This window comes from Balearica regulorum, chromosome 17, assembly GCF_011004875.1.
Source record: "Balearica regulorum gibbericeps isolate bBalReg1 chromosome 17, bBalReg1.pri, whole genome shotgun sequence".
NCBI classification, from domain to species: domain Eukaryota; kingdom Metazoa; phylum Chordata; class Aves; order Gruiformes; family Gruidae; genus Balearica; species Balearica regulorum.
Genome location: NC_046200.1, coordinates 3,331,859 through 3,359,706, shown reverse-complemented (window position 1 = coordinate 3,359,706; position 27,848 = coordinate 3,331,859). Strand labels below are relative to the sequence as shown.

General features: G+C 41.5%; 1 protein-coding gene across 9 annotated transcripts in view; it reads right to left on the bottom strand.

The window, feature by feature from the left end:
• KDM2B (lysine demethylase 2B) overlaps positions 1-27,848 on the bottom strand; it is a 125,956-nt gene that overhangs the window by 45,713 nt on the left and 52,395 nt on the right. For all 9 annotated transcript variants that reach the window (XM_075770120.1, XM_075770119.1, XM_075770116.1 and 6 more), the window contains 3 exons: positions 18,317-18,432; positions 11,925-12,051; positions 3,536-3,990 (listed from right to left, as the gene is read on the bottom strand). In XM_075770120.1, the coding sequence (XP_075626235.1) occupies positions 3,536-3,990; positions 11,925-12,051; positions 18,317-18,432 (698 nt within the window). The remainder of the gene's footprint in view (positions 1-3,535; positions 3,991-11,924; positions 12,052-18,316; positions 18,433-27,848) is intronic.

Below are 27,848 nucleotides of genomic sequence, written 5' to 3'. Positions count from 1 at the left end.
CCAAGCAGAGCAACAGCTTTCAGACTTTCTGTCAGAGCATGTTCTTGCTATGCATTTGTTAAAAGTCACTTTCAAATGGGTGCACTAAAAGCGTACTTTTTATAGGATGTATTATTAAAACATCACATGCCCAAAAGTCAGGTTGCCCATGAAATAAACCTTGTGAATACAGCCGATTACAGTCACAGCACATACGATCTACACAGCTTTTTCTGCAGGATTTCTGCCTGCATTCAGTCACAGAGATGACTGGTGCTCTGGATACGCATCAGGGTGAGGCAGAGGTGCCAGGCTTCTGCTCACTCTACTGCTAATGCTGTCAGCAAAATCCCCACATGATTTTCTCTACAAGTTGGAAAACTAGTAGCAAAGTAAGAGGGAATATGATTTAGTGGTCAAGGAGATAAATAGCATTCTGAAAAAAAATGGACTGTATTTCTTCTTCTGCCATTGTGTGACAACAATTTTTTTAAATCAAGTTTCCACAGGCACTCATGAATTGTATTCCTACTCTTCCTGACACCTGGTTTGGGATCTGGATGCTAAAGATCAGAACTTCTGCTCTGCAGAAATGTTAAGCAATTACAGTTTCAGTATCATTAAAATGATCTTTAGCATTATTCTTAAATAATACTAACTTTTCTGAAAATCACATTCGTGGCATGTAAAACCAGCATCCAAAATTATGGTCACTTTTGTCTTAATGTCTTTGCACCCTCACTCCCTACCTGTGAACCAGAGATAACAGCAGCTCATCGATTACCATGTGTGAAGAGCATGACTACCGTACTGAGGAGAAGGACTGGGAACCCAAAGGGAACATTCATATCCCCAGGTTCAGCTGAGGGTTTGAGCAGCATGCTGTACCTAACACACACTGAGGAGCAAGGACGGAACAAAATACTGAATCGCTGCATTCTGCACACCAAGTGATACAGGAATCCTGCAAGGACCAGTATGCTAGACGTATGCTCAAGGGGCTGAAATCAGTTACTTGGCAACTTTTCCAGCAGCATGCTCTATCCTTCCAGGGTAGAAGCCCTAAACATGCACCGATATACTTGTTTCTGATTAATTTTTTAAAGCTAACAAACTGAATAAAACAAACCTCACGCTTTGGTATGAAATGGGTTACAAGGAGATAGGATGCTTTTACATCCAGGGTCCCAACAGGAGATGGGAATGGGACACACCTCGTCAGGGGGGCTGCCTCAGACAATTTGCTGATGAGCAAAGGGAAGACCTGTGTGGAGGGAGAGTCCTGGGCTCCACCCCTGACTTCAGAGGAAGCGTACTCAAGCAACCATTGATGTGAGTGCAACTCCCCCAAACCACCCCGATTCCTCCAGAGCACCTAGCAAGGGGATTATGCAACCGCAGGGAGAGTTATGGAGGGAGCAGGCTATATGGGGTTTAATTAATCTACTATGCTGTATTGACTGTGGGCCAATATGGTAAGAGTGATGGGTAAGAAAGTTCTTTAACGTTTCTTTAGACATTTGAAGAAAATGTTTGAGTTAACATCCTTTTAAAAGGTCTTACTCTGACTAATCAGTCACAGGCACACCAAACATACAGAGGCGATTCTAGAGAAAACAATTCTGCAGCATACATGTTTAGATGTGGTCAGGGGCTCTTTAACCAGCAGGGAACCATAAATATCCAGATGTTGGGCTACATCCTGATGGTTACAGTGTGTGCTGGCAAGGAGAGAAAGTTTAGAAGCAGGCAGTTATCAAAGGAGAGGGAACATCAAGACTGCAACTCTGCAAGATGCACAAAATAAACTGGCAGGTGCCCACTTAATAAACTTAACTTAAAGCACAATATCACCAAAAAGTGGAGGATGGGCCTTTTTTTGAAATGTCTGTTTGCAGTTCTCCATGTCTGTAGCTAGAGAATCCACTGCTCTAAAGAGGAATAAGAAAGCATATACTCCTACACGGTGCTTTCAGCCAGATTCACATATGGTATCTTGCCGTGTCCTAGTAAGATTTCTCACAGTGCATTGGAGTATGTCATCAAAAGAGCATGCACGGTCATATTCTGAACATCTGCACCATTTATTATGTGTTGTACCCCTTTCTGGGATTTCAAGAAGGGATAGTTGATTTTGAAGGAAACTTGGTCTGTGCATCAAGCTTGGAAAAGTAACGCTACCGTTCTTTTTCCTTCACCACAAATTCAGCTCCTGGTCTTGAAGCTTCATTTTGATTTCTGATTAGAAGATGACTGATCACATAGCAAGCCAGTCAATCTACAGCCATGACTTTGGGCATGTGCGTCCACTTTGTCTATGAAAGTGGATGATTTTGCAAGAAGAGACTTTCTGAGCTCTTGTGGTTTACCAAAATGAGTGCTGTGCATCACACTTCCAGGCTCCACGATTGTGGAATATGGTTCCACTGCACACTGTGTATATTCAGCTTTAACTGGCTTTGAAGCCTTTTCTAAGCAGCTGTTACGCTACTTGCACTAAAAAAGTACAGGCTCCTCTTTTACCATATAAACACGTATTTTTCCCCTCAGATTGTGGCTCACGCAGCTGTTGTTATAGAACATGTGTAGCTGAACTGCCATACTGTACACAGAAACAACACAAAGCTAGCAGTCCAAACACAAGACCATGAATCAATACTCATAGTTCCACATCAGGCCAAATTGCCATGGTACTGGACCTGCGGAGGACAGGCTGACAATTTTAGCCTTATTTGACAAATCCCAGCAAAATTACAACAGTATCCTGCTCTCAGATTTGTTTAAAAAAAAAAAAAAAAAAAAAGCCTATTTTACCCAATGGGAAAACAAGATAGAGAAGAGCTAACCAGGTTGTCCAAAGGGATGCCACGATCAGAGGCAGGGCTGGGACTAGAAGCAGCAAGGTCATGCTGGTCTTCATGAGGAATTTGTCCCTAAGTCAGATGAGTTACCATTCCAGTATACTAAAAATCTAAAGAGAAGTTCTGTCACTAGTGAGCATTCACTCCTCACACCATCTCCAAAAACAGTATATTGTACCAGTGGAGAATAATTATCAACCTATAGAGGGCAATGGAGGAAAAGAAAACGAAAAAGGTGAAAGAAAAAAAAGCAACTGAAAATGTTAGACAATACATCTTCTGAATGACAATCAAGTATTTACAGTTTGTATGTGCCAGTTAATAGTCCAGAAAGGCACTAGACCAAAAAGGGCAGACTAAGACCATAAATATAACTGGGCTTTTTGAAGTATAATATTTACACATGGGACATAACAAGTGCTGAACTATGAGAGGACCTAAACTTTTGGCCACTGCTGTGACAGTCAGAAAGGACTGCATCAAATAAATCAGACTGCAAACAGCCATCTCCCCAGAGCAGAGATGGCTTTTGTTAGAGGTATAATTTCCCTCTCTGTAGCACTGTAGGCTGATATGAGGTGGTCACTACACACAAGCTGCCATCCCTCTACTGCAGAACCTTGCTTTCTGATCTCCTGCTGTCTTCTATGCCCACAGAATACAGTTTGGGTGGATCAGCAAGTTATCACACCCACCTTCATGTCCTCTAGGAGAGCCTGCGGATCTTCGATGCCTTCTGGAACACACTTCTTGTTCTCTGGGAGAGATTCAAGCTTTTCTACCAGGGCTTTTAAACCCTTCAGTTCAAATTCTGTGAGGTGAGTCCATTTGGTTGAAACTTCTGTAGCTGGAGACCCCGTTGGTGTTTTGGGATAGTCCATGGGGGTTGTTGATTTTACGCTGTCATCTGACTCATTAGACAAAGTTCTTTTTAGATATCTCATTACTGTGGCTTTTTGTTTTCTTCCTGCACCCTCCTTCCCTTCTGAGTGTGTGCTGTTGGGTGAGGAGGAGCCATCCACCATGGATTTGGAGTTCTTGTCCAAGCTGTCATCCTTCTCCTCCCGGATATGGGCATCACAAGATTCTTCATCCATGTCTAACCACGAATCTGATGAATAGCTGTCTGTGCTGCGTTTTCTTTTTGCATCTGAAAGTTAGAAAAAGAATGCTGAAATTTTACCCAATGTAATTCACAGCTTAAACGCTTCTCTACCACTGGGGTTAGGCACTGCCTATTTCAAAGGGCACTGGATAATGCCTAGTAAATATGTAACAGAAATGGGCTTTATTCAGCTGATTTTTAATTTGGGGGGGTTGTTTGTTTGTTTTAATGCTGGTTTTCATTAACATCTACTCAGTTCAAATGACTGGGAAACATTTAGGGGAAAATTATGCTTTCTTCAAAGCTTCGGTCCTCTATGCCTTCAATTAAGAGTAGGCAGAGCTCTTAAGTCACACACAATTAATTTTCCCGCAAATCTGAAAGAAACTAGATTCGGCAGCCTTACAGCTTTAAGAGGAGAGTTAGCACTGAAAGAGAAGGGGGAAAATGATGGCAGAAAGCACGTTAAAATGCTGTACATCATCATCCTTCCAGGAACTCTGCTCAGCACTTCTCAATACTTTTCCTCTTTGCAAACAACTGTTGGTAAAACAAGAACCACTCCTTGTTACTGTATGAATACTCATTGCTCTTCTGAGACAGAGGATTAAAATTATGCTTATTTTACAGGCAAGAAACCTAAACACATTGAGAAATGCAGGGACTGTCACAGAGTTACATGATACTGCTTTTCTTAATGTCGTCCCTGATATATTCTGGGTACTTCTCAGGAAAATTTAAAGGTGAGTTTATGAGTCTAAAGAACTACTAATCTTAGTTTTATCCTAGGTTTCCCCCTAAAAATCCCAACTGTTACCCAACTCCATGCAATCAAGCAGTGAAAACAATGTAGGAAACTAGTGGCCAAGGTTCCCCTAAAGCACACATCTTTTCTTATTTATTAGACACAGTTTCCTTTACTAAGTGAACAACATTTCAGGCTAGCAACAGCAAGAATTTCTGTGGAAAATAGTTAACACTGACAACACCCAGTGAAGTCAATGTGAATTTTAATACCGGCTGAAATGGGCATGAGATCAAGCTGTAAACAAAAACACTCTGCAAAGGCAACAGAAGCCATACAGAAAAAGTGAGCGAACAATTAATGCAAAGTTCCTTTCACAGCTTGTATGCTTTGCAACACAGTAGCTTTGGATTAGGACAATGCGAATCATGCTTAAGGAAGGATTAAATGGACATTAAAGAAAAACCTCATCATCCAGTTGTTAACAGTGAGATTCAGAACAAATGCTGAAGTCCAGTTCCAAGCTGGCAAATTCATCCTTATCAGAGAAGCTCCTTATCTCCTGCACAGTCTATACCATCTTCTCACAAAATATACATGTTATTTATCAGCTGGATAACAAACACGCAACAGGCAGTGGCAGAGTAACTGTCGGAGAGCAGCTTGCCTAGCTGCTCAGCTTGGCAGTTTCTACTAAGAACTCTGTAAGGTCAGGTGCAGCTCTGTGTGTTAGTGCCTGAGAGATACGAGCGGGCGACTTTACACTTCTCAGGGCAAGTGAGCTGTTGCTACACCGTCTGCAAAAGCGAGCATCTCTGTCCTGTCTACTCCTGCAGTCACCTTTGCAGTTTTCTTCAAAACCAAAATGGCCATAAAATTAGTCCTGAAAGGCATGTTTAAGCTGAAATGCCTATGAAAAGCTGGCAGCCACAAAAAATACCAGGTACCAGCAAGGCTGGTCACAGCCAAATCCAGCTCCATCCATAGTGCAGGCTAACTTCCTCTCTGCATCCCTCCAAAAATGCTTCACCATGAAGAAGTACACACAGTTTATTTTGTGTGCTGAGGTGGTGGCATGCCAACACTCCAAAGCAGCTCCTACTCTCTGGTCTGTGCTAATACACCCCCATGCTTCTCTTAGAAAAATAAACAGGATTAGAAAATAGCTTAAATCATGACACCAGAACATTTAAAAAAACCCCACTAGGTTATCCAACTTTTATTTAACACTGTTTTTCCTTTGTCCACAGTAGCTAGCACACTTACCCACCTCAAAGGGCTATATAATCAGCTTATGTCATTCTCCCATTTTACAGCTAAGGAAACAGATGCTTGAGAGAAAACACGATTTGCTCGTTGTCACACATCAAATCTAGGGCAAAACCAGGATTCAGAATCCAGGCTCTTGGATCCAGCACTGGAGCCCCTTCTCTAACGCACACTGCCTCAGTGAGCTATTCTACAACTGTCTGAAGCACAAAAGCCCAGTTGAGATGGGAGAAAATGCCAGTGATAAAACAGAAGGTGGTGAAAGCAGATACACATCCCTATGCTACCAGTACAGCATCATTAACAGAAATTGGTACAAATCCGCACAAGGAAAATTATGTTTCTGTCTTCCTATGCTGTGGCTCTGCTGAACAGGAACTAATGGCTGTAACTGGGGCAAATTGCAAGTGTAGATCAGGCCTAAAGAAATAAAGGGAGATCACATTATGGAGGTGTGAATAATTTACTCCAAGTAATGCTCTGGTGCTAAGAGAAAACAGCCTTTAAGAGAGATCTCCACTTTTTGTCGCTTGCTCTATTCTATGGAAACAAAAGGCAAGCGAGGAGTGGAACCCCACTGCACACTGGGGCCCTATCCCCATCAGAAGAAAGCAGCGATCCCATTCTGCCAGCTGCCACCACTTCCCGGTCACCGGCTGTGTGCACAAGACAGGCACCGCTGTGCCAGCTACACCTGGGTAAGGACAGACAAAAACCAATCTATATGTCACCTCAAAACGAACCATCACCAAACAAGTGCCCTGTGGCCTGTTCTCAGCAAGCCTTGCGGTTACGTGATGCCTGGGCTAACCTTAACCTTGGGGACAGGGCTTGCTGGTAACCTGGAGTGTATCAGTCTCTTCTGGAGCACTAGGGGATCACGGTACTGTTGCATCATCAGATTAAGAATGGACTGCTTGCAAAAGACGACTGTCTGCTACTGCTGCTAATTAAAAAAAAAAAGCACCAAGGAAATCAGTAATGAAAGGATAACTTCAAGGTGAGGAAGGTTCAATTTTGTGTTTTCAAGTGTTTTGCTGTAATGCAACCTGCCATGATTTTTATTTATTTATTTTAATGAAAACAGTATCTGACTGAGAGTTACTATGCTGTGAGCTGAGGTCCTACATAAGCATAATCTGCTTCTACTTCATCAAGAAATGCATCTTAAGCACTGTATTACCAGGTTTCCACTGCCTTGGAGGTTTTTGATTGATAAAGTCTCTCCACGGAAAAGAGCTCCTGCTAAACACAACTGTGGTTTCTCCCTCTGAGCCAATGCACCAGCCAATACCAGGGCAGAACTCCACTTTCAGAGTGGTTATCCAGGCTGGGATCCCATATGACTTAGTGCAAAAAGACCTTCGCCCCTCTCCATCTCAAAGCAAATAAAACCAGCTTATACAAACCAGACAGTGATATAACTCAGTGAAGAGGAGGAGCAGCATAGGCTTGACCACAGGACAGAGAGCTAGAAATACCTTTTTTTTTTTTCCTACAGCAATTAACTTCCCTGTGGTTCTAGACAAATAACTTTCCCTACAGTTATCCCCTTGTACAATAAGGGTAATTATACACAGTTTCTTTCCTTGCTGAAAAACAACTTGTTGTATTACAGAACTTAAAAGAAAGGGAGGGGGGTGAGTTATAATTATGAAATCTTTCTAAACTCTTTAGAACAGTCCAGTGTGTACTATCTACCTTGCCATTCCCAGTTCCAAAACCAGACTGTGACTTGGGAGCAGCAGTTCCTATTGGTCTGCTAAAGACAGCAATGACATTTTCATTAGCAGAAAAAAACCTGAGTGTACTTGAAAGGCATCAGTGCTTGGAGCACCCCACACAGAAATCACTCAATATAGTCTAGTACCTGTCTATCATAAGCAAATCTATTCTATCCCCTGAGAAGAGGGAGGGGAGAAAAAAAAAAAGGCACAGCTCCTTCACCATGCCAGAGGGTGTATTTTCTTCAACCATCAGGCTTAACATACAGTTAGAGCCATCCTGTTAAAATTTTAGCAATGGGAATGTTAAAAGCTGCAGGCTATAGAGAAAGTGCATTTCTGATAGCTCAGTATCTTCTCCCAATTACTCTTTGTCAGCTCACTCTCAAGATCCATATCTCACTGAAGGTCAATTGTGGTTGAAAACATCCAGCACAGACTCATTCATGATAAGAGTAAAAATAATGAAGACACAACCATCCCAAAACAGTGCATGTTCAGATCTAGCAGGAAACCCAAACAATATCCCTTTCTGATTTCAGCCAGCAGGACAAGTGAGGGACAAGGAAAAAAGAGAAAGAGGGATTGTGAGCTTTTACAGCAGCCTGTGCTTGTTGTCATGTCATCAGTTCCTTGCGTGTTTGCCCTTCTGTTCTTTTTCAGGTCTCTTCTGCAGTCTCACACATGAACTAGGAGGCAACTACCTGAAAACTCATTCTGGGCCTGAAGAACAGGCAAGGAAGCCATGGTCGTCACCTTCCAACTCATTTAGAAGGGCAGATGTTTTTTTTTTAGGGAGTGGTAACACTCAAGGTTTTAGCCTTGCATATACTGAGGTGTTCTGGTTTTTTGGTTTTTTTCCTGTCTGAAGTTTTGTGAGTCGAGACATTCAGAAAGCAGAAATACAAAAACCAATCTAAGTTGCTATACTAGCATACAACTATCGGGACAGAGGTATCACAATACAATCACAGCAATAAAGAGTCACTCTGAATTTAGCAATCTTCATGTCAAAGCAAATATATACTACGGAATGAAAACATAGTATGAAAAGTCTAAAGATATCCTTAAAACACAATTGCTGATGAACTCAGTTTTATGTGTTCTCCACAGATGTTCTCTATCACCACAGTAATCTTCTTTTTTTCCATGCAGAAAAGGATCTCTATCAATTCTATGAATCCCAGGGACCATGCGCAGCATCCTGCGCTCTCTCTGGTGGGTGTCCTCCTCAACTAATAGTCAACTGTTGCTTCTTAGCTTATGAGATCCAGGAAGACTACTCCATATAAGAAAAGAAAACAGCACAACTCAAGAGTGAAAAATAGCAAGTTCTAGCACCTGAAAGGAAAGGTAGGAAGTAGACATTTAGAAAAAATTATGTCAAGGAAATGATTTTTTAAAAATAGGAGAAAGATTAAGATTACTCAAGAGAAATTTCTGAATATGAATACAGGGATGTGAAGAATTTTTTCTTAATCCAAGGAGGACAGAAGGCAATTAAATCTATTGAGGAGTCTGCAGAGAAGTGCTTAGTTTCATTACTCTTCAAGGAGAATAATGGGAAATTCTTCATCAAGGGATACTCTCTCATGGGAAATCAAGAAATTGCTTGCAGATAGGGAAGTCTCTAAGGAAGAGACAATTTAAGGACCTTGGCAGTTTTGAAGAAAAGCTTAAAAACAAAGCAGTGGGGTTTTGGAACACTGACCTCCTTTGGATCTCCCATCCCACAGCAGGTGAATGATATTAAGATATAGACACCACAGAACACACAAGTGTAATTCAAGGATTGCAGTTCATAGAGATTTGAGTCAAGAGGCTGGACTCTAAGACCAGTTAAGAAAAGACAAGCAAGTATTTGCAACAGTATTACTCATGCAGAACAAACCGGTGCAGCTTTGTAAAGGTAAACAAGGTGCCTTTACTGCTTTGACTTTGACAAATACCAAAGTGAAAGATCCAGCAGATATAGTAGATCTGGGCTTTTGAATCACAATCTCCAGTTAAATAATTATTTTAAGGTTAAGGTTCTGCCAAGAAATAAAAAGCAAGTTTCTGACAAAAAAAAAAAGTATACATCTGTCTCTTCTGGAGAGAAAGGCCCTGGATATCAATGTCAGAGATTTTATCAGCGTGCTAATACTCTGAAGTCAAGAGATAGCAGGCAGGTGGATGAACTACACGCTGTCAGTAGATACCACTTTGGTAAGCTGAAAGTACCAATCCATTCAAGACAGCCACAAAAGCTCAAGATCTGCCCAGCCAGACACTTCCAGCACCTACCTGGACTCGGCACCTGCAGCCACGCAGTAGGGCTGCAAGTCAGATTCGCTCATCAATCCTACCTATAACAAATATAATCATTTTTCAGCAGGGTTAATCTTCAGTCCAGTCACTGATCTGACTCAGCTCACAGGGCAGCCGCACAATAGAGTTCACGAAACAAAGTGTCTTGTGAGAGCAGAACGTTTCTCACAGTAGCTTGAAATGACCATAAGACCATGGCCAAACAACAGCAAAACAGTTTAATATTCACTTTCCAACAACCGAAGCCACCACAGGAGACAAGACCTTGACTATGCTGTCACCAAACCATTTTTCCAAATAGCCAGGCTCCTTCTCCTGAGGCCTTTGCAGCTGGCACTCTTTGGTCATGCAAAACAATCCTTTTCCCTCTAAACACTGGACATCTATGGTTCCCAGTAAGCTTTTATATGATTTGAGTATCCCTCAGCTAATAACTGGACTGAGGCACATTTCGTGGGGATCACCAAACCATTATCGTAATTACTGAGCTGGGTCAGGATTCACATTGGTGATTTAGTTGGAAAAGGTCCCATTTCAATATCCTGAACCAGCCACTCTCCATGTCTAATTTGTTCTGAAATTACACCTCAACGATCTGACACCCCCACCCTGCCTGCAGGATGAGCCTCTTCCCACACCAGTGGTTCAGCCAACAAGAGGTTGTTCCTTATTTTCTAAGGAATGCAGTTAACATTGAAGAGCTGATCCAAGGAGCTAATTTATCCCTTTCTCTAGGATGATCTTAGAAAACGAGAAAAATTCCTCCACACAGAGTTCCTGCTAAACTGACCCTTCTGACCAGGGTCTCACAGAGCAAAGAGACAGAAAATGTGAAGCGCCCAAATTCCCAGTGACCCCAAGAAATTTTCCTGGTTGATCTACACAGATTATTAGCTCCCTCAAGTTATTCTTGGTCAGTAAAACTGAGAGTGACGTTTGACCATAACTTCTTCAATTCCTTCTTCTAAGAATTATGCCAGCAGGTGATCATTTCCTCCCTCCGTCCAGAACCCGCGACAGTTCCAGCCATGCCAGGTTCACTCCAAATGGCATCTCAGGGAGCAGGAGGCACAAACACTTTAGTCCTCTCCTCCACACTTAACACACATCAGTTAAGATTTAGCTGGTGCTTGTGCTACTTTCAGCCATTCTGTGCTTAAAAGCAGGGAGGCAACACGGCCCGCTGTCTTGTTCCATTAAGGGGGGGGGGGGGGGGAGAGGGCACTTCAGCAAGGCAACAACTGAAATTGTCACACATTGGTGCAAAGCTCCCACTAGTGCCAGGGCAATGCCTCCCCACTTCAGGCACATCTGTCCCTCTCTGCTATGGTCCACTTTCAGCTATTGGTATAAAGGTTTCTTTGACCTCCCTGCACTTAGGTTATAGATCGTGTAGATTTGTATAGGTGTTTTCTTGGTTTTGTTATTCTGCAGAACTAGAAGTCAGTCACCAGAGAGAACTAAAGCAGAGATAAAAGAGAAGAGAAAGAAGCCAGGTTTAGTGACCATAACACACTCTGCAGAGGAGACGCTCTCTAAAAGGACTAAACATCCATCCCACCAGAGCACGGTTGCAACGCACACGTCTGGCTACTAAGGTACTGTGCCAAACATGGCAGTAAATCCTCAACTGTTTGGCAGATCATCTCAACACAAACATTTCTCAAACCAAGGAACAAATGCATCCAAAAATTATTTTTCTGGGATCCACTTGCTAAGGGAATGCTTAATAAATACAATTCGAAGTAGGCTGGTACTTCATGGAAATGCTTAAGAGTCAAAACCTTCCCCACTCCAAAATAAAGAAATAGTTTATTAGAATGTCTACGGTTCTCCAATTCAATTTATAATCTGCTTTGCAGAAACCAAGGAAGTAACTAGCCCAAGGTGCTAGCATCGGTTCTGAATACACACTCAAAGGATTCACTCACCAATTATCATTGATTCTTTCTGGTACTCTTTGCTGAGGTGGCAGCGCTGGGTCACACAGGACACGTATCTCTCCAGAACATACCAGCACATTTCATAGTAGAAAGGATAACGGAATTTGGCATGCACCTGAAAGCAAGATCAAGACTGTCAGTCCATGGGGAAGGGAGAGAAGTTTGCAGCACGAGGGCCAGTCATCATTCTCATCATGTTATCAAGAGCACAAACAGTATGCGGGAGGGGGATGGGAGAGAGGGTGGGAGCAGAGCGAGATGTATGCCTTCAGCATACGAAATGAGGAGACTGCCTGCCTGCCTGCCATGATAGCATCATTTCTTGGTTCACTAATTTGTATCCTCTTGGGGTAGTGGGAGAGGAAAGGGTTTGTGTTCTTGTGAAATCATGAAACTGATGGATGGCCCCTATGGTATTATGTACCTACTGTATAAACATAGGGTGGTCACATACAGATGTTAGTCACTAAAATTCAAGTTAAAAATAAAGGTGGGGGGTTTTATTATTTCCTAAACACTATCACATGATTTTTATCAAAATGGCAGCATTACCTAAAATGAGTCAAGCAGGAAATACATCTTTTTCAATTATGGTCTTCACAACAATTTGATAAACGAACTCACAAATTCTTCATTACTGCTAAATATACATTAAAAGTAAAAATCCCTCATGTGATTAACACTTAATATTTTGGTAGCACGTTAGCTTTTGCAACAAACAGAAGAGAAAAGCAGGATTTTGACAAAAGATCCTGTCAAGCTGTGTACTTTTTCTTAAATCTCAGACCTGTTGTTCTCACACAAAAAGCTTATTCTCCAACACTATGTATTTGTGAGATTATTACAGATTCAAAAGAAAACAAAGTGGGTTTCCTTCCTTTCGAACATAATTTTCTATCTATGGGAGGTCACTGTACCAAAGAAGAATCTGGGAAGCTCCTAAAATGCAAGAACATGTGTGTATTTGTTGTGATTTGTTAAAAATGGATGCCATCTTGCATGCACTTGTACTTACACTGTACACTTCTTTCTCCTGGTGGCACAGAAATTTGCATTTTGCAGCCTTGCATGTATGCGTTACACTGGGATTATAGGAACTGCTTTAAGATATTCTATGCATTTTAACTGCTCACCTAGCCAAGAGGTGTCCACCCACCTTTAATGAAAAGCTGGACTGCACCAGAAAGGAACATTACCTTAAAAAGCCCTTTTTAAAAAACAAAACCAAAACACCACCCCAGATCACCCAAAAAACAGTGAAGTCTAAACAGAACCACTAATCCAGCACCTGGAAACTCAGATTCAGCTCTGCAAAGCAGGCACTGTTGAAACACCTGCGTGGTGATACAAACATTGAGCACATCAATGACTCACTAGAACACCTGTATTTAAAAACTGTCCCCAAGGTGGACAGTCAAAGAACTTGCCTCTGTTCCCAGGTCGCAGGAAATGCAAACACTTTTAGTAGTAAAACAAACTGTAATGAAGGGAAAATATACCGTATTGTCCCACTAAACGTATCGCAGTGTAGGATTTAAATGCTCCATGGCAATTCCCAAAAGTTACGTTCTCTTAAACTCAACACAAATGCAGCTGGCAAATCTGAACTGCATGTTGCTATGGGTCACACATCCAGCAATGCTGTACCTTTTCAAATGTTCCAGTGTCACTTGTTACAAAGCACACGTACCAACAAAAAGAAGGAAAAAAGGCAAAAACCAACCAACATCCCCCTAAATGTGAGAACATTTAACCCCAGGGCTTTTTTGCAATGGAGAATATTTTTCCTTTAGTTTAGTTATTTGTCATAAAGAAGAGATCGAGTCACTTATCACTATTACGGAACACAGGGGAAATTAGCCATGCTAAAATATTGCTAATAAAGGAACTCAAATTTTTCCAAGAGAGCACTGCAGGAAACAAAATTTGCAAAGAATTGACTTACAAACAGGAAGCCGCCTTCCACCCCTCAGCCTTCAAAAGGTTTTCAGCCACATGCCTGGGAATATTAAAGACATCATTGCTCAACATTTGTTGACAGATTCTGAGCTTCACCAAATTTAGTTGTTACCAATGTTAATTCAATGTGAAAGACAAGGCAGTAATGCATGCAGTGCTCCCATTATGTATATCAATCTTTAATATTCAATTTGAGTTCCTAATTGCCTCACTATCAATGTTCCAACCCACAGCAAATCCCTCCATGCCTCTGCAATTCACTATTTGTCCGAAAAGGCTCTGCTTTTACAAACCTTCAGAAGTAAGAGCTACCATCTGTAGCAAGAGATACTGTGCAAAGATCTACAGTGCCTTTTGCCAGTAAAGCAAGTCTAACAGCACTTTAAAAATCTTTTAAAGTTTGCCTCATGGAGAAGTATAGAGGAGTACGTTCTTTATGATACCCTTGGACATTTATCAATTATAATGGATGTGAACTGCATTATGTACGTGTCCATACTTTTTCCATTGTACACTTATGGTCAAATGAACTCTTATGGGGAGGAGGGATAGGAATAAAAGAAAGAAAGAAAGAAAGAAAGAAATTAAAAATGTCCTGTGATGAATTTAAAGTGTAATATCTGATACGGACACTGCCAGAGGACTAAATCCCCCACTAGCAGGGAAATACACTGTATCATCTAATAGGCATTTCCAGCTCTAACTTCTGTGATTAATAATTTACAATCCACTGAATACATTTTTTAATTATTCCTGTATAGCGAGAAAAATCCTCTCTGGAATATGATCCATTTCTTCAGTTCAAAGTGAAATTGTTTGCGACTTATATCCCCCTCCAAAAACAAAACAAAAAACCCTAAGCAAAGCACACATTTGCCTTGAGAAAATAGTCTCTTCCACAATGTCCATTAAAATCATTACAAACTCCACTTGTGTTTAATCAATCTAATCACAATATTGAAAAACAATTTATGATTATTTACAAAATAATTAATCTATCCACTTAAAACATTATCTTACATTCCAGAAAACAAAACCAGTAGCAAACACCATCATCTGTGAGTGACCACCTTACGTATATATTTTGAGTACTTTTGTCCCTACCCATGTTCAACTATTTCAACACAGTTAAATTTAGATGAGTTGGGAGGAAGTTTGACACATTCTTCCTCTTCAGTAACACAGAGCTGTAACCCCCCCTATGCCAAGATGACGAATCTCTGCATAGCAGCCTGCTTTGCAGTTATTCAAGCTGGTCTAGCAGAGAACTAAACAGCTTGGCCTATTTGACTAGCTGTTAATTGGCCTCTAAGAAAGCCAGACTGCAAAATGAGAGTATCTACAAACTGTAAGGCTGGAGAATATTTGTTTACCTCAATTGCACATTAGGAGCTGTTTCCAACAATAGACATGTTTTTTATTACTCCTTAAAACTATTTTTAAATGGCTATAACCCTCTTAAAAAGTCTCCCAGGGATATGAGGAATTAAGCTAGAATAAGCATGACAAGTATATAAACTAGGCAATTTTATCAGGCTGTAAATCAGTATGACCGTTTCAACCATGTATTTATTCTTGTCTTAGCTGCTAAGACAATAACAACTACACCTAGCATAAAAATGACTGAATATCAGCAGAGATGATTAAGCATTATATAGCAGGTTTAAACACAGTGAAACCTCCATAAAATTGCTCTGTGCAAAATGAAGAGGGGAAACACACCTGTATTACACTTTGATTTGAGTGTGGCAAATTACTTTGTCAATCACATCATGTAATTTACTTCTGCGCTATACACAATGGGAAGATCAATACTGATGAGAAACTCATTTGCAGTACGTTCACACTGGCAAATTTGTGTGAACTCCATACTGTACCGAGTATGCTGTACTAGCCAGTGTATGAATAGAATTATGTGAACAAAGAAATTACAAAATTTGATTGACAAAGAATATGAAGTAGTACACACTAGAATCCTACTTTGAAAACATTTACCCTTTCAAGATTCCTGCATGATATTTTTAGGTGTGGGGATGTGCATGTGTGTGTTATTATTTCTAAGTAACAGTAATGATTTTCCTGCCTCATATGAAACTTCTGTATGCCTTAGTTGCATGGCTTATATTTTGTTTCTGTCTAGAAATTCTTGCTATTCTTTGACTGTTCACACTGCTTTATTATACAGCACAAGTTTGTAAGCACAGGTACAGGCTGTGCGTAACACATTGCTGGCACACAACAACATACAAGCGCTGAAATTGCTTTTCTGAAGTCATGGAAACTCTGGGCTGTTGGCTTTCATTAGTCTTTTTTTAAAGCACTTAGGTATTTTTGCAGGGAAAATGATAAAGAACTACATAGACTTTGAAGAAAATCTAAACAAAAACTGACAAGAGTAAAGGTCTGATTTGGGGCTTGCAAATGTTGCAGCATCCCTTCCCAAAAAACTCTGACAGGAGATTTTCAAAGAGGCACATATCCAACTCAGAGAACTTTCCCGTAGGATCAAGGCGCTAGTGACTTTTCAACAGCATTTCAGCGTAACTGGCTGGTAAGTTCCTAAAAGTTACCAAAATACTTGATTGTTATGGGGAAATCTACCTCCTAGTATAAAAGCTTAGGAGATCAAAGCTGCACCCAGCTTCCCAAAGAGAAGGGCCTGACACGAAGCACCACTGAGCAGTTACAACCCCAGGTGTGTGATCTTGGGTTGCTCAAGTCCTGTGGGAACAAAATGTCAGCTCTTCTACTACTTCATGAAAAAAACAAAGTAACTTGTTTCTGGCATCGATCCTTTCTCCCAGTCCTCACTTCTCCATTCTCCAGGCAAGATGCCTGTACTAGCATCCTTCCTGGCAACACCACACCCTCCCCTTGAGCATGTGCAGCATATATATCCATATATATCTCTGAAAACCTTCCTGTGCCTTGCACCTCTGTCTAGCCACAGTGAGCTCCTTCCTGCTTCTGCCATCATAACTTTTTCCTGTCTCAAGTCCCTTTACTTTTTAAGACACTTGGCTGAACTCCACTCTGGTCTCTACCTCCACTTCTGCTCTCTGCTACATTCCCTCTGTTCTAATTCCCCTGAATTTCAGCTTTTCTCTTCATCTCTCTTCCACCAAGAATTCATTTTTCTGCTTAATAGTCCTTCTCTTCATTAAAATCACTCCAGGAAACCAACTGCTCCCACCACTGTTCTGCAATGTGAAGATTACCAGGCCTCACATCCCCTGCAAAGTAAGGGAGCAGTCCCTTCCTAACACAACACTGACAGAGAGAGGCTGGAGGGAGGACACCCTTCCTCTCGCTGAGTCAAAGATGCATTTTGAAACAATACATATTTGCTTCAGGCCTATGCACTTGCATTGCAAAGAGAGCGTTCTGGCATAAAAGCCCACTTGGAGCCAGAATTGTGCCCTCTTGTAGAGGTGAACAACAGTGAACTGTACTGATGTCCAAGACATACTATTTTAAGACTTTCTGTGAAGAATTGCAACTTCTTGCCATTTTGCCAGCCCAAATCTCCGTTAACACCACAGCTAGCACTGGTGCCAGTGGTTCACCAGCACCGTCTCAGTGCAATGCCTCCAAACCAGTCAGCCACAAAAAGTCACCATCTGAATTTGCACATACCACTGGTCCATTTTTGCATCAGAATGCCACGACTGCCTTGCACAGCTTATTTAATAGCTTACTAAAACAGTGGCACTTGCTTCAGATTCTGCTACTTTACGGAACTGCAAAGTATATGACAACCAGGTGTCCCATTTATTAATCAAGGATAAAATTTTCACTCCCAACAAAGAGGCCGCACAGTAACCTCCTCCAAGATGTAATACTCTTTCCATCGGGTAGATGCTACAGCCAGACTAACACCACAATGTTCAGATTAATGTCCCACCCTCTCTTTGTTCCAAGAAATTCTTGCACAGTGTCGAGTCACTGCAGAAGAAAATCCTGCAAAGCACTGAAGATGCCGTTTCATACACAACTTCTGCGCAGCTTGGTCAATTCAGCTGTGGACGGTAGAACCCTGCTAGTCCCACTAGTTCTCCAGGCTCTGGCATCCATTCCAGGTGTGCACAGAGAGATGGGGGGTTACCACAAGTGCTGCTACAAAGGTCTCTAAAGCGCAATATGTTTTTGTGCAAAAGGGAAGGTGCTTATGAAAGTTTAACAGGCAGACAAAAGACACAGAAGGGATACATCTGTGGGAAGTAGGGAAAACCGATGAGTAAATCCCACTAAAAATAGCCAACATTTGAAAGTCTCATTACTTCATGTTTACCTCGTTTCAACGACTCTGACATGGAGATCCCGTCAGTTCTTGTTTGTCAGAAGGGCATACGAGAGAGACACTATGACAGATCATAGTCACAAAGAACTGTTCAGTTAAAAAGAGAATCAAGTATCCTTACCCTTGTTCTGTCCTCAATTTCATAGATGCGAAGCTGCATGGGAACATTAAAGCTATGCAGGATATTTCCACCAAACACCAGAGAATCTACTGGAGTATAAACCGCATGTATCCACCCTAGAGAGGGAAAGCAAAGAACTGAGAATGCCTCATGCTATGTAGTATTACAGAGCAATTTATAATCAAATTTTAACAACCCCATGAACCCCATTTTGCAGGGGATGAGAGGTTAAAGCAGTGAAAGGTTAAATGGTATGCTCGTAGCCACACTTTTAAGAGTAGTCATAGCAGAACAGCATCTTATGATGTACAGTCTTACAACCCTCTATAAATTGGGTTCTTCTATTTATTCACAGAACAGCTACAGTGTTTACTGAGAACACACAAGCTTGTGACTCAAGCACATCCATGACTAAGAAGTAAATTCAGCCTGTTCGGTACACTCGACTCTCCGATGTATCTACTGGCACCCCCAGTAGCGCTGCAAATCACGTTAGCAGTGGTGGTGGGCTAGGGCTGTGCAACTGGACTGAGTCACATCAAACTTCTTTCACACCAGCACCAGGGCATACATCTTCAGATGTCAACAATTTCAAATTACTATCAGCCCTCCTTCAAAGGGGAAAGTTTCATATCCTATTATCAACTTCCCGAAGCAACCAAAAAATCTTTTTTGCTGCAAGCTGCAAGTTAAGGAATTTAACATTTCTAGTATTGGAGCTGATGAGACTGTTCTGACCCAATCCTGCAAGGGACTGAATTCATCTCACAGGTTCCAAAGTGAGGGAAGAATTTTCTATCACAACAAAAATCCAGGCATAGCAATTCAGGCAGCCACACACCAGCTCTTCTGCTTCTGCATTGTTTGCTTGGTATGTCCGCAGCTGAAGGACCGGCTATGCAAGACTGTAGCCTCTGATCTCTGCAGTGAAAAAGGAATTGATCCTGCTAATGATCTGGGACCCACAGAGACCTGACGCTTTTTTTTTTTCCCCTCCTTCTTTTTTAATGAAAAGCATTACAATTTATAAACCAGCAGACAGCAAAGCAACATAGGGGGCAGTCAATTTTCTCCTAACTGTGCAGTACTTTCCGTTAAAGCTGTGGCAGCTTTCCTTCACTTCAAGATCAGCGAGGGAGCAGGAAAATGCCATTCAGCTAGCAGCCACAAAAGCTCTCCTCCACAACAATCTTTACACCGTATAGGCCTGCAAAGCTGTATCTGAGAAGTCCTTGAGCCACAGCAGATGGCAGAACTGGGGCTTTCATTTAAGGGCATAGTGTTAGGAGAGACACAGGAAGGAAAAGAAATCAGAAATTAGAATTTTCTCCCTGGAAACACAAGCTCATCACTCTGGATACACTTTTCTGAATTTCAGAATCACAGAATGGCTGAGGTTGGAAGGGACCTCTGGAGGTCATCTGGTCCAGCTCCCCTGCTCGAGCCTGGTCACCTAGAGCCAGCTGCCCAGAACTACGTCTGGATGGCTTTTCAGCATCTGCTAGGACAGAGACTCCACAACCCCTCTGAGCAACCTGTTCCAGTGCTCAGTCAATGTACAGGTCTGATTCCACAAGATAAATGTGACGCATATAAAAAAGCCAGTGGCTCATAGCTCTGGCAGCTCTCTGTATTACCGCATCTTTCCTGCTCCAGTTAGTATAATTTCAGTTACAGAGTTGCTCACAATGATCCAGCCCGTTTATTACTTCCAAATCAAGACCAACCAACCAGAGAGGATTTTTTTTTCCATGTAAGGGTAGTGTTGCAACTACACACATCAACACCATAAAAACTTCACAGTTGAAGTAGATCATCACCTCACATGAAATACATCAGTCTGTAGTAACAGCAAACTACTGGAAAAATAAACGATCTTCCTGATCCCAGTCTTTGGGAAGGAAAAAAAGGTCCGAGGTCAAGGAAGTTGGGGATACTGCTTCCACGAGGTAATCAACGGTTTACATGGTTGGGGGAAAGAATGGAAACCACATGCTGAAGGTCCCCAAAGCCAACTTATTGGATAGGTGCTGAAACACAGGGTCAATTTGTGTGACAATTCAGCTTAATTGTCAGTTTTAGAGATGAACAAACTGATGCTCGAAAAAGTGAAATGACCTGTCCATGGCCACACAGCTGAGTGGTGGCAGGAGACAGGTCAGAAACAACCAGTTATCAACAGAACATTGAAGAGTCCTCACCACTACTTCCCACTGCAGTTCTCTCGGCACAGATCAGTCAATGTACAAACATATTGGAGCTGGCAGATGCAACAAGCTATTTTAATGGAATGATCAACATCGTTCTAAATACAATTTGTTATCAAATATTTACAACTTAAGTAAAAGGAGTAACTGAGCTGAAACCTGGCTTTCTAGTCTGATATGAAAGGTAGAAAGGAGATATCCTTCATTTTATAAGAAATAAACTGACATCCATCAATGCAGTTGTTCCTCAAGTGTAGGCTTTTACTACAACCACAATAGCTTCCTCCTACAAATTATATTTCCTCAGTGAAAATTTCACACTGGAGTGTACTTGGTTTCCTTGTTTCTTGCTCTTTGGGTTTCAGTCTCATCACGCCTTCCCTGACCTCTCAACTCCACCCAAACTAGACGCCAAGGGTCTTTGTGTTAATAACCTCTGACTTCCTCAGTAGCAGTCCCAATGTTTCTGGGAGAAATGTGAAAGGATCTATCGCTGGCTTGAGCCAATGCTCCAACAAATGGTGTCCCAGACATGACAAACCCACAACAGAAAGATTAATGAATATGAATATAGTTTCGATGCTGTATTGTTGAAGAGCCGATAGAGGTGCAAATGGAAAGTCTTCACTAAAGTATCTGAGACAATCTCTGGTTCTGTGGATAATGTATTTAATTCCCTTCTTACATTTATAATCCACGTCTAAACTCATTTTACAACCAATTAGTACCTTCAACTCCTAACTTCTGAACTAACTCAACACTAGGTCCTTCAAAACGCACATAGTTCTAATAACAAGACCAAAAATACTGCTTTTTACGACACAGTTCTCAATAACAAAACCCTGTAATAACAAAGCGGTAAAATCCATCCAGGTTGGAAAATAAAAATAAACCGGAGACCAAGCAAGAAGCAGAAAGTCATTAACTGTAAAGTCCTTGGAAGTAAAGTTCCTGCCCCTAGCCAAAGCAGAACGTGGGATGATTTCCAGCACAGCTCAGAGATGGGTAAGGATGATGCCTGTGGGTCATCACTGTGGGCGCTTCACTGTTAGAACAGTGTTGAGCTAGGCACACAGCTAGGTCCCAGGGAATCCCTAGATCTCCAGCAGTTCATGTGCTCCCACATGCAGGATCCAGCTCACAGCACCTCTGCCAGCTACAGGACTCAGCCCTGACAAGGAGTCACCTGCTCCTAAGATAGATTTTGGCCACTCAGCTGTACAGCATTTTTCAGTCACACTGCATCCCAAAATAGTTTCGACTTGCCTGAGGAACGCATGTGCAATATTGAAATTGCAGAGACACAAGCACCAAAAAGTGTATTCCAGGGACGCAGGACACTATGGGCAAGAGTAGACAAAAAAGATAGAGAACTGACAAGGTAGAAAACCACAGAAGATTGGCACAGATGTTACAAAGGGGAAAAAAAAAAAAGTCTCCTGTTCTACTATTAACAAGGCTGTGTACAGAGAAAAACTGAAGAGGCCAGCACCAGAAAATTAGAAGGAGGAGGAAACAGATACAAGTAGAAAACAGGAAACAGTTTCCATGAGGGTAATACGTTGTGGAAAGGAGCTCCAAGAACAGATAAGCTTGGATGGCACATTCAATTCATTCCCACAGCTTAGATACAAGCACAACTCAGAAATAAACTGAGGAGGATGAATGTTCAACTGCGACCATTTGCAAACACGAACACCCATCTCCTAAGCTTCCCAACTACAAAGGTTTTTAAAGAGGAAGACAGACCTCCAGAACAAGAGCAAGGTGCACATATGCATGAGACAAGGACGGCCAAGGGGATTGCTGTAGTATCGCGCACACCAATACATCCCACCTCTCTCACCTTCAGCTATGCCGGTACTTTTCACCAGATGATTTGACAGGTCTGTCGACATGTATGATCACCTCACTCTTCACTGGACAGCCTGTCGTCTCTGCTTATATGTATCTGCATCTTTCAGCTCTCACAGCAAAAACTTGTCACGCAGCCTCCGATACAGACACCTCTGAAGCGAGTGGCACCAATTCTCTCCTCAGTGACTGCCTTCTACTGTTTACATAAACCCTGGTACTACTACTACTGCACAACCCTGAATGTTTCATGGGTTAGTGCAAGACAGGAGATAATATCTCTCCCCTTAGTAATACTCTCAAAAACTGTAATATTCTCAAAAAAAGGGAAAGCAACACAGAATAAAATGCCACAAATTTCATTCTGTCCTTAATGCTAAAAAAAGCACTGGAGTAATATCAGAACAAATGGATTAACGACTGAAAAAGTCAAACGTCAGTGGAATGATACTATTTGGTTTTGGCTGAAAAACACTTCTTCAAAGTGCTTCACAAAAGCACCTGCTAAACATTATCTAAGGCTACAATTACATCCTATAGATGAGAGAAAGACATACACTGTGTGGCTTCAAGGATTAGTCACGACTTAGAAAACTCTTCCTCATGGGTGACCAGTTTCAAACCAGCCTGTGTTACAGCGGTAACGACCGAGTGAGTGCGGAACCAGCCTGTCCTTCCTTCGCAGGCTGGTCCCACGGCTTGCGGCTGGAGCACACTCTCAGTGTGGCGCAGCAGCCACCGTGCAGTCCTGCCCTTCAGACCACACACCAGCCGCGAGCTCAGCTAAATGGGGACAGATGGCTTTGGGTGTACAGACACTGCACACTCACTGTTCACAACCCTCATTTCAAGCCTCAGCAACAAGACTGTCCACTTATGCTTTTTCTGAAGTTGATCTTTTTTATTTCAGTTCTTGGTGATTAATGAGTACTTTTTCCTCCCCAAAACAATCCTAGCTTACGAAGCCAAGACAACATTGAGCAGGAATTCTATTCAGGAGGCTCAGAAATACTCTCAGCTGATTTACAGTTACGAATTATTCCACCGCTCCTAAGATACACTTGAATATTTAGATGTTATCATCCCCAGTAAATCAAGAAGGTAAAATTAACAGTAACAAAAGCTTTTCTGAACAGTTAAAAGAAAGATACGATCTAATTAGCTTTTGAATTTTATAAAATAAGTATTATTAAACATTGCAAACTTGTTAGATTTCAGGGGCCTGCAAATTCCTACTGTATCTTCAAGGATGCAATCATCCATCTGAGAATAATAAAAAAGAATATTAACTTCTAAAGCTATGGGGCAAACAGACTACAAGCTCCAAGCCAAAACCATGGTGCATCTGTTTCCATTAGTAACTGAACAGATATTTTGCTTTGTGATATAGAAGCCATACATATTTTCCTGCAGTTTTACAGCAACTTGGGGTGGAAAAGAGGAAATATATATATCTCAAAAATTAAAAGTTACTAAGGAGGTAACCTTACAGTGGGCATTGCCAGCAAATAAGGTGTTATTTCTCTCATCTCAAAAGAAGAATGATTACATCATAATAGTGCCCACAGCCAAATATATCAAGGAAACATCATGTTAACATTTTAAAAGTAACAAAATCAGTAATTTTGCCCCAGTAGTACAAGCAACTCTCAATCTTACATAATTTGGTAACAATTAGGTAAAGAACTGCAGAGGAACAGAACTAAAAATCCAACATGATGCTGTCACCTTCTAACTGAAAGCAGATACTCGAGGCAAAAAAAATCTCCCCTCTGATCCTTTCTGCTGATCTTCATCGCTCGGTCCCTAAAGGTTCCACGCAAGGAGCTTCCATTAATGCCAGTGGAAGCTCCCAAAACGGGAAAAGCGAACAGCAACCAAAAATAGCCAGGCAGCTATGCAGCCCTAGCACAACTCCCTGCAAAAAATTTACCAGTCAGATTTTAATAGCCTGTCATTCTCCTTGATATAAAGACTATATGCTACCTTCTGGCCCCATTACATAATAATTCATCAAATACTGACTGGCATAGCAGAGGTGACCTAAGACTGCACACTCGTAATAAGCAGAATCCTACTGATAACTACTGACACAGTATTTGAAGCACTTTGAATCCTTCCAAATAGCTGCCTACAGTCTAGCACAGAACATCCCTTTCTGTCCACTTTCCTTCCCAAAAACATTCATCTGAGAAAAGTCATTATTTCTGCTTTTGACTGGAAACAAGAACTTTGGAGGACTCTCATGTTACTGTAATAATCACCACAGACCAACAAGAATATTTTGTTAGATCGCGGCTCATTGTTCAGCTCTCAAGAAATTAAGAGATTATAATAGCATGTTTCCATGTCAAAGGCCCCAAAGTGCATTATAAAGAATGTAAGAAAAATAAAGTAAAACAAACAGCTTACTCCTCAGTGGAACACTGCTAACTCCAAGGTGAAACACAACTGTTATAAAATAGCATGCAGCAACACTGGCGAGGAGTTTGAAGAGGAACCAGAAAGGAACACTGTGTCCAGCTGACTGTAAATTACCCTGTCTGGATTTTGATCATGGGAATATTCAATAAACCCGAATTGCAAAAGTCTTCTACAATATGTAATAGCAGCTCATTATTCAATTTTCAGAAATAAAAAATGCACAGTGACTTCTTGGACCATTATTTTATGGACCAAGTAGTGGTCTATTATGGGGACGTTTACTGTCAGATTTAAAGAATAGACAGAAGTCACTCTAAATGGCCCGGCCACTTGAGGATTGATACTCCCCCACAAACACAGCTCTCTAAACCACCAGTTCACACACATCGCAACATCTCATCTCTTCTGTGTACTCACATTAGAGCTACATATTTGGAAAGCCTACAGTAAGAACATTCATGCAGAGTCAACCCAAAAGCAAACCTGCCCATGAGTCTACTGCCTCTGACCAGCAGCAGAGGCTCAGAAAAAGACTGTAAGAAACAGAGGACGATTAGAGTAACCCTTGGTAGTATTAGCTATCTCCTCCCCAAGGAACCAAACCCAGTATGTTTGCAAACTTTCTTATACCACACTACAAACCCTGGGATCAAATTGTACCCACACTAAGTGTGGCAACTTCCTTGGATGTCAACAAAACTGGTCTTCACAAAAAGAGAAGAAAATCCAAGTTTATCCATATTCTGGCAGACTACACTACCAGTAACAATCCAGAACTGGCCTGAGTTCACCTTTTCAAGACACATGATTATTACATTCTTACTTCACACTATAAACAACAGAGACAAATACTGCAAGACATATTTTCCACAAAAGACTACTAGTTGGCCTGCTTTTCTGTGTCCCAATTTTGCATGTGCAAACTCTCTTGAATTACAAGTGCAAGTGTCTACACCAAGCATATTACACATGCACCGAAGAAAAGGTCATTTTTTTGAATAAGAGGTCTGGCAGGAAGTTGAGAAAAAAAGCAAACCAGCTTAACATATTTCAAACTACTGAAAGATCTTGTTTTTAGAAGACAACGGGAAAGGAGGAGAAGGATGATATCCATGTCAGAGCTCCATCACTTAAAATCAAAATGACATATTCAGCAAGGCTAAAAGACTCAAAAGAGCAAGTGGATTGAAAAAGGATGAATTTTTCATTTTGTTTGTGCTTAGTTTTGAGCTTGGGTTTAGGTACAAACAGTGACGTACACAAGAGAAACTAATGTGGTGATTAGAGAATTGAGATGGAAGGGAACTCAATGCATAATGCACCACTTGAAAAAACAAGTGCAAGGATAGAAGTAGGTTTACAGAGCATAAAGACTGGAATGGCAGGTGAAGGGCAAGAGGAGGAGAGAGAAAAGGTTCCAGTGAAGTTATGCAGTGATGTAAAAGGAGAAAAATACTTAAAGTAAAAGGAGAAGCACTAGTGATATTAAAAAACTGGATAACGCATTGGCATCAACTTGGTGAGCAGTATTTCAAACAGGCTGTAGGGGAGCAATCAGGACATAACAGAACAAGTGGCTGCATACAAGCCAGAAACGTGACTACAGTAATCCTGAGTCGTACAGATCTGAGGGGTGCTGCCCAAACACCGGTTCTGCGTGTCCCCAGCACAGTGAGGAAGAGATCTAAACTACATCTCCCTAACACCACCACAACGGACTCCAAACACTTCAATTCACACATCCTGCCTGCAAGTCATCACTGGACACACACATGGTACAGAAGAAAGCTGCAGCACAAATAATACTGGACAAGCTCTAGATCTGATTGTGACCGATTAAATTCTGTTGTTTCCCTACTGAGACAACAACTGAGCACTGACATTATGCTTTTCCTCTTCCACATCATCACAGTTTATACCTGAAAATCATGCTCTATAAAGAACTTCCCTTCTATTTGGCAGGTGAGTCAGATATGCAGCATCCACTGTCCACTATACCAGAGTAAGATATGTTACCTTGACCAAATTTCATCTGCGTTGAACACTTAACTGTATGAAAATTAAACATTGCTCATGGTAACATACACAGTGCAAACACCCTGGGGCCACAGCGTTCTTCACTGATGTCTTCCTGCACAAGGACAAGTTCTCTCCCATCCTGGGAAAAAAAAGAGTCAGATTTCTGCAGAAAAAACCCCAATCATTTGCTGACACTAGTAGTGACTATAGCTTCTTCCCCTCTTGAACCTTCATGTGTCTTCATGCATTTTAACATCTTGAATCTACATCTGGCCATAAACCTCAGCATGGCACAATGTGGTATATTTCTCAATCAACAGTTATGCTGATATCAGTTTAGACAATTATATTAATGGAAAAGGCCAGGTTCCTAGTTGATTTTATCACTTTACCACAGACTTTACCAGAGTTGATCATCCTTGACTCATCAGTGGGAACCGGTAAAGTGGGAGGTGAGAACTTGTAACGGTGCATTGCTTATTTGGAGAAGTCCTATGGGGCTATCAGAAGTACAGCTTGGCTCCTACGCAAGGCCCAAGGCCCAGTATCCCTCAGAGTCCCAGCTTACTTCTCCCCACCCCATACTTAGGAGGGACTTCTAAAATGCTGCAAGATGCACCTTGGCCCACACCGACTCATTATGCTGACAACGCTTTGCTCAATTTCTCCTTGATACCACAGCTGTGATTGTGCCCCTCAGTGCTTTGCAGGGTTATAAGCACAGGTAGAAATTAACTGGTTTAAATTTAATCCTGAAAGGATGATGGCAGTGATGGAGAAGAAAATACCCTGAGGCCCTAGCAAGCACTATAATTATGCCTTCTGTAAGAATAATTCCCATTCTTGTCCAAGTGGCTTGTAGTTTCAGGAATTTACTGGATCTACTGCTGAGCCTAGATTCTCAGAGAAACCTTGCATCTCCCACAATCCTATGATCTCACTCCCTCGTGTGTCTTGTTACAATCTTCTCTACCTACTTCATCCTTACGCTGCTATGGTATAATGGCATTTCTAGGACCACCCCCAAA